Below are 13,727 nucleotides of genomic sequence, written 5' to 3' on the forward strand. Positions count from 1 at the left end.
AAAGATGTTAAAAAAAAAAGAAAAGAAGAATTACAAACCAAAAAAAAAAAAAAAAAAAAAAGGCGTTTTCTTCCAGGATGCAGAATGAGAACATTATTGGATGGGAAGGTTTGAGAAAGACACGTTTATATTATCTTATGAGGACACAACACTAAAAGAGGTTCTGCCAAGTTGAATTTCCCTATCATTTTCCACTCTGATAAAGTTAGAATATGGACAAGCAGAATTATTTTGTGGAAAAAATGTATCTACTGTAATATATTTGAGCTCCAGATGTCCAACAGTGACCTAGGCTGCCAGCGAACAGAGAGTCTGTATTCATGGACAACCCACAGGTTTGTGGTCTGCATGAGGCTCTGGGATCTCCACGCTAAGTTCAGCCACGGTCCTTGGCCATGGGGCGTGTATAGTAAAATGAGCAGAAACAACTTTAGTTCCCGTGGCCTTAAAAACAAACAATACCTAAGAAAATAACTTCCTCTGCTGGGTTAGTGTAATAGGAAACAAAAGGAAGAGACCTAAAAATAACGGCTTAAATCTCTGTAAAGCTGCAAGCTAAAGAAGGTGCTGTCAGAGCCATGGGTTTAAGAAGTGGTTTCTGGGATTCCTTCCAAATCCATTATCTAAAGATGAATTTATCCAAATGGAACTTCCTATCATCTGTCTAAGCCATGTTTATTCCATGGTATCATGGAATGTTAGAGCCGAAAGGTATCTCAGACTTGGTGACCTTTTAGTCTAATTCATGTTACAGATGCAGTAACTGAGGTCTAAAGAGGGTAAGAAGTCAGCTGTCAGTGAAAACAAAGCCTATTACCGGCGAATCCAGAAATAGTAAAAAAAAAATATATATATATATATATATATATGTTTTTATACAACACTTAAGGAATTTAAATAATAATAACTTAAGTAGTTAATAGCCTAATTAATAATGACAAAGCCAACGACCAGAACATTTCCTCCCTACAGAAAAGATCATAATCCTTTCAGCTTATCCTTTCCTTGTCTTTCTTTATAGTTTCATCACGTTTCCCTAAATAATACATTATTTAGTTTTCCTCGCTGTTGAACATTATTACATAAAAGCACTCATCATATCAATTCTTCAGTGATTTGTTCCTTTAATTCATTCACATTTAGTTTTGCTGAAGCTCGTTCATCTCCCTGTTGTGTAGCTGTTCTACTGTATGAATGTAACAACTTATTCATCTTAATACTGCTGACTGTCTAAGATTACCAGCAGTACTTTGCTGTTATGAGTAATTTTAGTACATGACTTTTTGGTGCACAATTTAGAGTGAAATTGCTGGATCAAAAGAAACTGAAGTTTAAGTCATAGCACCAAAGTGTTTTGTCAATAAGTTGTGCAAATTTTCACTCCCTTCAACAGCTGAAACTTGGTCCCGTGCTCCATGTCTTTGCCAAAATTTGAGATTTTCAGGTTTTTAAAACTGGGCCAGTCTGGTGAGTGTGAGGTGGTATTTCATTATGTTTTTTATTTGCTGTTCTCTGATTACAGATGAGGTGGAGCATCTTGTATATCTTTATTAGCCATTCAGCTTTCTTCATTTGCATGTGCTTATTATCCAAACCTTTTGCACAATTATATATGTTTTTTACTGACATGTGGGAGTTTGTTTTTTTCTATTCTAGTTTCTAAACTCTTGGGTGGTTCAAAAGTATTGCAGATATGGAGTCTTTTGATGGCCAAAAGTTCTTCATTTCAATGAAGTCAAATTTATTAGGCTATTTCTTTATGTCCTAAGTAACTTGTCTTTATACTCAATAATGTCAGTTTGGTGTCTTACTTTCTAAATCTTTATGGTTTTTTTGGCTAAATTATATGTGTCAGGGGTTCCAGTGGTAATAGATAGAACCTTTCTCAGAGGGAAACATTAGTGTTTTAAGTATGATGCTTATTGAAAATATCTTTAATCATGCCATTTTGCTTTTATCATGACTCTCATGAATATTATGAAAAATCTGTGCATCTGTTGAGATGATCTAATGATTTTACTCCTATAATCAGTTAACGTAGTGAATTACATTCATAGATTTCTTAATGTGTAACTACCATTTAATTTCTGGGATAAAGTCAACCTGCCCATGAAGCAGTATCCTTTTTACACCTTGTTAGAATTAGCTGAAAATACTTTGCTTAAATTTTTGCATCTGTGGGCATAAGTGAGCCTGGCTTATAATGTTTTTTTCCCATGCTGTCTTAGGTTTTAGAATCAAGGTTATCCTGGCCTTAAAAAAGAGACTGAAGAGTATCTCCCTTTTGCCATAGTCAAAACAGGAATTTTTTGGAATTTGAAGTGGAACCATTTGATTCTGGGAGAACCGGCCTGACACAGTAAATATTGGTTAAATTTAATTAACATATTTACCATTTATTTTGCTCTTCCTTCTTGCATTTCAGACATTCCATCTTGGATCTGAGAAAACTTTCTCTCTGAATTACTTCGTTAAAGTACTTCCTTAAGAATTTCTTTCTCCTGTTGGTAGGGTAGTCAGGGTTCAACCAGAGAAGCAGAACCAGTAAAAGATTTAAGAGCCAGATGGACAGATACATATATACATATGAGATTTATTACAAGAAACTGGCTTACAGGATTATGAGGGCTGGCTAAGCAGGTCAGAAATTCATAGGACAGGCAGTCAGGAAGGACAGACCACGGGCAGGTGGGACCACCGTCAGCGGCCGATGCTGCCACCCACAGGTGTAACTTCTCTCTTTCAGGAACATCTCAGTCCTGTTTTACAAGCCTTCCAACTGCTTCCGACAGGCCCACCCAGCTTATTTAGGATTATCTTCCTTATTTAAAGCCAGATGATTAGGGGTTTAAATTACACATGTAAAAATACCTTCACAGCGATACTTAGAGCAGCATTTGATTAAGTAACTGGGGGCCGCGGCCTCACCAAGCGGACACATCATTAAAGCCAACACAGAGGGCAAACTCAGCTTTAGCAGGGAATGTCTTCATGGCACTCTTGCAATTAAAAGGTATTTTAGTTGATGTAGGATTCTAGGCATTTTTTCTCAACACACTGAAGATATGGCAGTATCTTCTGGATTCCACTGCTGCTGATGTGAAGTCATCTGTCAGTATTTGCTCTCTGAAAGTAATGTTTTTTCTCTTTTAAAAAAATTTCCTCTTTATTGAATGTTTTAGAGCTGAATCTGCTGTGTGGGTGTAGATTTCTTCTTATTTCCTCAGTTTGGAGATATCGGACTTCCTGAATTTATAAAGTGTGCGTGTAACTGGCTCTGGCCCTGTCTTTCCAACCAGCATCTCTCCTCCACTTCCTGTCTACACCTTTCAGAACTGACTGTATGGACTTCAGACATTTCCACTCCACCCTTTATGTTTATTAACCTCTTACATTTTCTACTTCTTCATGCCTCTGTACTATCTTCTGGATAACTTCTTTTTCACATCTTCCAGTTCAGCAAATCTCTCTTTAGTTAGATCTGACTGGCTATTAATACATCAATTTCCTTTCATTTAAATTACATGCATGCTTCCTTACCAGAAGTTTATTTGCTACATTCTTAAAATTGTCTTTACATTCTTTAAAGTTTTTACAGCTTGAACATTTTTAAAGCTCGTCTTTTATTTCTCTGAACATCTTAAGCACAGCTATTTTATATTCTACTTCTGTTGCATCCAGTATTTGAAGTCTCTGCAAGTCAGTTTCTGTCTGCTGTTTCTGGTTCACGATTTGTTTTCCCTGTATGTCTAATGACTTTTAAGAGTGAAATTTCTCTTTGGGATCTTAGCTGGGAGAATTCCTTGATGCCTGGATGAAGGTGGATTCCTCAAGGAGGATGCGTATTTGCTTCTGCCTGGGGGCACTAACAGTCAGGATAACTTTACACTTGACTTGAGTTTGGTCAGACCAAATCAGAAATTATTAATTCAGGCTTCGGAGTCCTGTGCATGCTGGTGAGTGGCAACTTCTCAGCAGCGCTCTTTCCTCCCCTCCACTCATGCCAGAGCTTCAGATGGACAATCCTCAGGAAGTGGCTGAAGGGAAGGAGCACCTTTACTTCTTGTTTACCTTTACACTAAGTCTTCCCAGATTTATGGGAGTTGAATCTCCTATCACACTTCTCATCTTGGAGAGTAAGCACTGGGCTTTGTCTCCTGTGACCCTCACCACACGATGTTTTTTCAAATTCTGCATTTTAAATTGTTTCAGTACATAAGTGAGCTCCGAATCCTTCCCTGCCATATTATCAGAAATTACAGTTCACTTTAATGCTTACCTTAAAATTATATTCTTCTCTCCTGGGTTCATGTTCTCTCAATTTTGATGCATAAGAATTGTCGAATAAAGAGAGGACCTGGGTAGTTCTTGACCCATAATGGATCACAAACTCATGGTCAGGAATATTAATCATTTGTACCTAATAAATATTTTTATATTCTTTCAGAAAGATCAGTAGTGTCTTTGAGAATTCATCTATGTTAATCATTTTTATCAATCGATTCCTATTTTTTTCCCTTTCCCCCCAAGCTTTAGTGAAGCGTAACTGGTATACAAAAAACTGCGCATAATTAATGCAGACAATTTGCTGAGTTTGGGCAGATGTATATACTCCTGTTACCATCACCACAATCCAGGTAATAAACATGTCCATCACCTCCAAAAGTTTCCTCGTGTCCATTTATGTTCCTGTTTGTGTGTGTGTGGTAAGAACATCAGCAGGAGATCCACACTCCTAACACATTCCAAAGCACACAACACTGTACTGTCGGCACCTCGGATGCTGGACCTGACTCACCTTTACAACTTTGTGACGCTGTCAATAGAATCTCAAGTCCTTTCAGGGATACCTTCAACTATCTCTTTCTTAAGGTTCATAAAGTAGTATCAAGTTCAAGAACACGGTCAATTGGTATATGTAAAACTATCCAAGTTGTCCTATAATCGGTTCTACTTTGACCATTTTCATATTTTACATTTAGCCTTTTTGACCAAGTTATACTTTTAAAAAATCCTGCATAGATATGTATTTTGTTAATGTAACTGCTCTAAGGATGAGGCAGACCCTAAAATTTATGAGCTTCCACGAAGTTTCATGCACTGTCGAGCCAAGAGTGCACAGGTGTTAATTCACATAAACTGTATCACAACCTGTGGGGCAGGGTACGATACTTGCTATTTTATAGAAAAAGAAACAGATACTTATGAACAAAAAGCTACTGAGTGACAAAGCCAAGGTTGGTTTAACCCAACTCTACCTGACTCCTAAAATATATATGCTTTTTGTAGTTACGTAAAAAAAAAAAAAAAAGACCATGTATGAACTTTATCAAACGATAAGACTCTAGTTATAGAATCTCAGAAAGGGAAGTACTACGTCATTCTACCCAACCATTCAGTCCTTGACCTCCATATAATTTGAGCTTCACAACTCAGTTTTGACAATGGGAGGTACAACTATCTCCTCTTGACAGACAAAAACACAGCAAGGGCACTGATATTTAACTCAACAAGCATGCACTGGACGACTAGCCTGGGACTGCACTGTGCTCTACACTTCAGCATTTACAGACCATCACTCGATCCTGTTCCAACCCTGGGAAGTAATTCAGTCTATACCGGAGCCCTCTAGGGACAGAGAGCTCCAAAGGGAGCCTGCTCCATCCTGGGAAATTCACAAGACATCTTTAACCTGGAAACCCACCAAACCTGGTTCTTTCTGTTCCTGAAAGCTGTGTACTGGACAAATCTAACCCTTTCTCTAAGGTAAACTTTCACATATTGGAAGACAGGTATATCCCCACTGAGCATTCTTCTAACTCAGATCATTATTTAGAACTTCCTCAGAATACAGATAAATAGTATTGGATTTTTTCACCATGCTGGTTTCTTTACTTATCTAATTTGAAGCTTATTTTGTTATTTGGTCTCTTTCCTCTTAACAGACAAAGGAATTTCTATTAACTTGTCCGCTTCTCAAGGGCATCACTGAGTTTTTATTCATGTCTGCACCCTGGCCCCGAGCACACTTTATGACACACTGTAGGTCTTCATTAAATGTTGAATTCACATAGCTAACTTTACACTTAAAATTGTCATGTGGAGTAAGAAAAGTAAGTGTTAAGAACTTAATTTAAATTACATAAACAGAAACTATGGCAAGCCTAAATTAAGAAACTTGCCATGATCACACAGTGGGATGAAAGAGACACTGCATCTAAACTTTCTGAAATCTGATGTCAAGCTGCTGCTTTTGGAAATGACAGTTTTATTTTCTGAGCCAGAAATCAAGACACACAGAAGGACTATGAATTTTTTCTGAAATTTCAATTTGTAATTATGGAAAGTTTTACAAAGCTTGAAAAGTTACATATTTATAAATCGTTTTTATAAACTGGATTGCACTGGGATGGTCCTATTAAAATTTACAAGCAGCTTATGCAGCTCAATAACAAAAGAACAAACAACCCAATCCAAAAATGGGCGGAAGACCTAAATAGACATTTCTCCAAAGAAGATGTACAGACTGCCAACAAACACATGAAAGAATGCTCAACATCATTAATCATTAGAGAAATGCAAATCAAAACTACAATGAGGTATCATCTCACACCAGTCAGAATGGCCATCATCAAAAATCTAGAAACAATAAATGCTGAAGAGGGTGTGAAGAAAAGGGAATCCTCTTGCACTGCTGGTGGGAATGTGAATTGGTACAGCCACTATGGCGAACAGTATGGAGGTTCCCTAAAAAACTAAAAATAGAACTACCATATGACTCAGCAATCCCACTACTGGGCATATACCCTAAGAAAACCATAATTCAAAAAGAGACATGTACCAAAATGTTCATTGCAGCTCTATTTACAATAGCCCGGAGATGGAAACAACCTAAGTGTCCATCATCGGATGAATGGATGTGGCACATATATACAATGGAATATTACTCAGCCATAAAAAGAAATGAAATTGAGCTATTTGTAATGAGGTGGATGGACACAGAGTCTGTCATACAGAGTGAAGTAAGTCAGAAAGAGAAAGACAAATACCATATGCTAACACATATATATGGAATTTAAGAAAAAAAAAAGTCATGAAGAACCTAGGGGTAAGACGGGAATAAAGACACAGACCTAATAGAGAATGGACTTGAGGATACGGGGAGGGGGAAGGGTAAGCTGTGACAAAGCAAGAGAGTAGCATGGACATATATACACTACCAAACGTAAAATAGATAGCTAGTGGGAAGCAGCCGCATAGCATAGGGAGATCAGCTCGGTGCTTTGTGACCACCTAGAGGGGTGGGATAGGGAGGGTGGGAGGGAGGGAGACGCAAGAGGGAAGAGATATGGGAACATATGTATATGTATAACTGATTCACTTTGTTATAAAGCAGAAACTAACACACCATTGTAAAGCAATTATAGTCCAATAAAGATGTAAAAAAAAAAAACAACTCGGTTTGTTTACCATACCCATCTAGCACACTAGGATAAGCCCTTCTAAGATGCCTTACATAACCAGTCTTACTGCTTTTTCTGCTGCGCTGGATACTCTCCTCTGTGAGACCATCAGCTGAGCAACTTTCAGTGAGGAAGTTTTTAATAGCAAAGTTCAGACATAATTTTACAGTGACAAAAAAGTGTTATAAATTTCTGTTACATTTCTGTAAACTTGTTACAGAACAAAATGTGGAGGTCCACTCTTACCTGCTTAAAAAGCTGGAGGTTAACTGCGGTTTCTAAGAACTGTTTCATCAGACTTGAGCGGTGCTTTACGAAACTCTCCTCACAGAACGTGATGGGCTCACCCTGGATAGAAACAAAGAATTTCGGGGACGTCAACAGAAAGTCGGTACAAACCAGCCTATCTGAAGAGGCACCTGGGGGGTCACACAGGAGTGTAAGACACACAACTTCAAGGTGCTCAGAGTGTAGAGGGAGTGAGACCCTTACACATAATGGCTGGAGGTCAGGTTGGTAGAAATATTCCTCGGGCCAATAAGCTTCTGCTATAGCTTCCTAATCAAGGATCCCTTGGGCTCTTAAAAATGGTCACTTTCACTCCCTCACAGTAAGACTAAATCCCCTAAAAACAAAGATTTAATATCATTAGATTGATTATGAGTATTAAGAATTGCACACAGGGCTTCCCTGGTGGTGCAGTGGTTTAGAGTCCGCCTGCCGATGCAGGGGACACGGGTTCGTGCCCCGGTCCGAGAAGATCCCACATGCTGCGGAGCAGCTAGGCCCGTCAGCCATGGCCGCTGAGCCTGCGCGTCCGGAGCCTGTGCTCTGCAATGGGAGAGGCCACAACAGTGAGAGGCCCGCGAACCGCAAAAAAAAAATGCACACAATCTGAACAAGTCCAACAATTATATTTCATTCTGATTAGAAAACATTCTTACCATCAAAATTGCTGCATGCTTTTTGCCGTTTATAGGATGATCACTAATTTCTTTTTGAATTAATTAAAAGGTCTTTTTTTTTTTTTTGCTTTACGCGGGCCTCTCACTGCCGTGGCCTCTCCCGTTGCGGAGCACAGGCTCCGGACGCGCAGGCTCAGCGGCCATGGCTCACGGGCCCAGCCGCTCCGCGGCATATGGGATCCTCCCAGACCGGGGCATGAACTCGTGTCCCCTGCATCGGCAGGCGGACTCTCAACCACTGCGCCACCAGGGAAGCCCAAAAGGTCTTTTAATCACATTCTATTCATGATTGCAAATACAATTCTGATTGGATACTTTCTAGGATAAGCCTCACATGGCATGTGCCTGAACTTATCCTATTTGCTAAGTAATCACAACTTGGCAAGTGTCTTCTGGCAGCTTTGGGCTGTTAGCCGCTCTTCCTCCATCGCGAGGACTTTAATTCCAAACTCAGATTCCACAGACTCCCACACGTGACCCCAGGAATCATCTCTCACTGGCAGACCCCCGCCACCTGCTGCTCCCCTCCACAGCCTGAATGGTCCTCTTGCCCATTCAACACAGAGGAGGATAAGTGACTTAACGATCAAAATGAAAACAGAGATTAGCGACAATGATTCAGTCCTTATAGTAAACCTTGTAGCAATCTTTACACTGCGGTAAAAAGGAAAAAACTGAGCTTGTCCACCTTCTAACAGAACTTTGAAAAAATATTAATTATAATTTAATTTTAAGAAAGAATTACGTCTTGATTACAGGTGTCTGTAAGTAAAACTCTGGAAACTGGTTCTTGAATGAATAAATAATGGGACTAACAATCTGTGTAACTCAGCTGTTACACTGTCTGCCGGAAGTTAAAGCACTGCTCCACAGAGCAGCCGTTATGCACAGTTAATGCTATTTAAATTTACTAAAATTAAAACTAACAGTTTAGTTCCTCAGTCGCACCAGCCACATTTGAAATGCTCAGCAGCCACAAGCGACTACTGTATCAGACAGCACAGATACAGAACACTTCCTTTATCACAGAAAGTTTTCTTTGACAGCACTGCTACAAAGGGAAGAAAATAAAATTCAAACTAAGAATTAGAGAAGACAATTCGATAATCTATTAATTGATGCCACCTAGACCAGCCATCAGCTGATGATCTATAATAAAACTAACATTATACATTTTCATATAGATTGTTGCCATTCTTAAGCGCTAGAGAATGATTTTTAAATACATATTTTAAGAATTGAATTTACATAAATATATTTTAGATAATCAAAAATACACCATATTTGCCACTATCGTAGAACTTACAATCTAATGGGGGAAAAACAACAAACAAGGAATCCTGTTAAAGGTAAAGATCTGTTGTTTTTGAACCCCTAATATCAGCAATATATCTAGTTACACTGGGAGCCCAATAAATGTTTTATAAGTGAATAAATGAAATAGCAAGTAAGCTAAAGCCTTGCTCTGTATGACATATTATCCTTTCCAAAGCAAATATAAATTTTAAAAATAAACAAAATCATTGCCTCTAATGGCAGTTCCAACTATATCACTGCTATAACAAAGAAATCAGGACTATTGATAATTTTAATTTTTATCTGATGGACTTTTCATCCCCAAACATGTGAGAGAGATTTTATTACAGTCTGTGATATGTCTAAAAGTTGTCATTAACATTGCAGAATAGTCTTCAACTCAAATACAGAGTTCTATCTCCAGTTGAAAAGCTTAGACTTCTGATGTTACAAGCATTTCTTCTGATTGGAGGGAGCAGAGAGCGGGGGTGAAAGTCTCCAGGGAGAAGCGGTAGGAGCAAAGTCTACCGACTCTTCCTCAAGAGGTGGGCGTAACTAGTCCTCGGCCAACGTGAACTGCCTGGAAGAACTCTTCCTCACTAATCTTGTAGCAATTGCCTGCAATCTGTCAGGAGAAGAGGCAGAGAAAGCTCAGACGTGCTGCCCCCGCCCCCATCCTTGATAACAACCATCACGGTAAAAGCTTCCAACTGAACCTTTCATTGATCAACAGTTTGTTCACTAAGAATCTCAATGATTACGAAGAAGACAAAGCCCTGACACATCTTCGAATTTTCTCTCAGGGGAAAGAAAAATAAGGCTTGTTTAACAATGCTGTAAAGTTTTATGTATTAATACACAAGAGTCTCAACTGCTGTCTTCCTTGGGGTGTATCCTATGGAACAGATCCTTTTCAATCCAAGTCAAATTGGATGGCGAGGTAAGAAGGAACTCTGCTTAGGATCTTCTGGTTTACTTACGATCTGATGAAAAATCAGGATTAGGATTGAGCAGTTTCTCAAAACCTGTCTTGTTCCAAGTAAGGTGACTACACATCCAGTGTTGCCCACCAAATTCCCAGTTTATGCCTGCAGTACGAAAGGTTTAATCTGGGGGCATCTGTGGCTTCACAGCGGAAATGTGAGCTGGTTTTGAAAACGAATGGAAGCTTTATGAAACACAGACAGAAAAGACAGTCTTGAGAGAGGACAGACATGGACAAAACGTGGGTCGTGTGCTTGGGGTGGGTGTGAATTAGAGAAAGCACCAAAGTGGGATAATAAGAGGTTGGCTGAGGCCTAGTGGCTACTGGACATGGGTTACAGAGAGTACCAGAGGGAGAGAAAGGGCAGGTTGAGCCACCCTGGAAAGGAAAAGGCCTGAGCCTCATTCTAAGACATTAGTTATGTCTTTGAGGGCCTCAAGCAGCTCAAAGAAGCGTGCGTACGTGCTTTGGAATGGAGAGCGCACAGGCAAGAGGAAGTAATGGAAACAGGCAGATCAATACACAGCACAAGATAAATCCGGCAGGAAAAGGCAAACTCGGCAGCAGACAGGAAGAAACAGCAGTGACTCGTTACCTCACATTTACAGGGCACTGACGACTACACTGACGGCAATAACCGTAGCCAGTGACTGCAGAATACTTGTTATGTGCCGGGCACTGTGGTAACGCACTGTACACATATCACCTCATATAAAGCTCAAGCTTATTATCATCATAGTCTACACATGACTAAACTAAAACCAAGTTGAAGTAACTTGCTCAGGACTGCACAGCACTGTCAGAGGCAGGATTCACACTACGCTCTCAACCGCCAAATCATCCCATTTCTGGGTATCCAAGACTCCTTGAAATATTTTATTTATTCCACGCCGTGTAATCTGTAAAAGTACAATAAGCTGTGATAATTATTACATTTTACAGATGAGGAAGCTGAGGCTTAGAAAGTTTAAGTAGATTAACCCAGGTTGTGAGAGTTGGAAGTTGATGTGGTTGGTTACGCTACTAAACATTTCATGGCAAAATCAACAGGACCTGTTTATCAACTGATACACAGCAGTGGTTCTCAAAGAGTGGCCCAGGGACTCTGGCCTTTTCACAGGGTCTGCAACACGAAAACTATTTTCATACTAGTGCTAAGGTGTTATCTGCCCTTTCACTTTCATTTTCTCACGCGATCCGACTGAGTTTTCCAGAGGCTTCATAATTTGCAATATTGTAACAGACTGAAAGCAGAATCAAACGTGAGAATCCAGCCACCTTCTTTTAAGCTGGGTAGTAAAGAGATTTGGAAAAATGTAAAACAGTGCCATTCTTCTGACCAACTTTTTTGTTTAGAAATAGACTTATTTTTCATGAAAATATGTTTTACGTTAAGCTTAGTAGGTTTGTGTTTTTACCTTTTCATTTTTAAAAATTATTTTTTCTCCTTCCTTTTTTATTGGTTTGTATTGTTTTGAAATTAACTATCAATAATAACTATTTAAAATATATTCAGTTTTCATTTCTAATATGGTAAATAGTGATAGATAGACCCGACATAAACAAAAGTTCTTTGATGTCCTTGATAATTTTTAAGAGTATAAAGACATCCAGAGACAAAAAGTTTAAGAACCACAGATGCACAAGAAAAAGACAAGCAGGGATCAAAGATGACTCCCAGATTTCTAGCTTGAGGATCAGAAGATGGTATTGTTTATTAAAGACTAGGAATACAGAACAAAAACCAGGTTTAATAAGAATCTGGTAAAATCACTTGTGGCTTGTGTCTCGGCTTGGGCTCTAAGCCAAGCCTGAGACAGGGATTCTTGTTCAAATGATTTGCTGGCGGAGAATTCTCAGGAAATAGGTACGAAGCGGAACAGGATACGGCAGGGAAGAAAGACAGGCAAGAGTGCTGGTTTCATGTGGAGACCAGCTTCAGAGTCAACCCATGGAAAAGCACTAATCTTGCGGCAGAGTCCACCCAGCCTTGAGGCAAGGCCAGTGTCCTGCTTCCTGTGTGGCTCAGTCACTGAACCTGGGCCTCTCGGTGGGAGGGGTGGAGGAGAAGGTGAGATGCCTGGAAGGCCCTGCCCATTTAGCTAAGGGCAATCTTCCTCTGAAGAGAACACCAGCCGGTACAGACTGGGGAGGGCCTCTACGACAGTGAAGGCCGGCAAGGTGCTTGAAGGCCACCTGAAGGTACACAACACAAGCTAGAAAGTCAAGCTTGGAACATGTGTTGTTTAACCTATATTTAGGAAATAGCTGCACAGAGCTAGGTATCCAAGTTAAGCGGATCACCCTACTGAGGGACGAAGATTTATGCAACTGAGAAATACTCATCTATAATCTAATTAATTTCTCAAAATTATAGAGCTCATTGACAGAAAAGTAAGTAAATAAATATAGAGTTCAGTGGAGACACAGAATAATCAGGTAGAAACATTAAAAGGTGGAAAAGAAAAACTCTTCACGGGAAAATTCTGACATGACGGTCAAGCAACTGACTCTTTTGCTCATGGAGCAGTCATGAGGCAACAGAATGGAGTCAAAACCAAAATTACTGCACTGGACCGTCACACAAAGGAGCATGGAAGGACATACGGAAAATATGATGCGTCGCAGAGTAGGAACGAAGTTCTTATTACAGGGAAGAGGACCAGACTTTCCAGAAAGGAAGCACCAGTACTGCTCACCATTACGTTTAAGTATGTCAGTCAACAAGCACACTCTAAGGATGAATCAGCAACACACCAGCGCTCTACAATGAGGAGCCTCACACTGAGTTACTGAGTCATGGTGATCCACAGAACAATGTCACTCCCAGTCACTCGTATAATGACTAATGACTGGGAAGAAAAAGGGTGCCATCCCTGCAGGGTGCCAGGAAGTGCAAGTCACTCCTACCTGACGGCATTTAAATTACTCATAACTGCCCTCCACTGGCATCAGTCTGGCCCATACGGACCACGGGATTTACCTCTAGAAGTAAATTCTCCATCCTCCGAATATCCA

At 39.8% G+C, this 13,727-nt stretch overlaps 1 protein-coding gene across 5 annotated transcripts in view; it reads right to left on the bottom strand.

The window, feature by feature from the left end:
• DENND1B (DENN domain containing 1B) overlaps nt 1–13,727 on the bottom strand; it is a 261,440-nt gene that overhangs the window by 75,644 nt on the left and 172,069 nt on the right. For all 5 annotated transcript variants that reach the window (XM_082615047.1, XM_082615049.1, XM_082615048.1 and 2 more), the window contains one exon: nt 7,710–7,811. In XM_082615047.1, the coding sequence (XP_082471173.1) occupies nt 7,710–7,811 (102 nt within the window). The remainder of the gene's footprint in view (nt 1–7,709; nt 7,812–13,727) is intronic.

Source organism: Mesoplodon mirus, assembly GCF_964341445.2.
Source record: "Mesoplodon mirus genome assembly, chromosome: 3".
NCBI lineage: Eukaryota > Metazoa > Chordata > Mammalia > Artiodactyla > Ziphiidae > Mesoplodon > Mesoplodon mirus.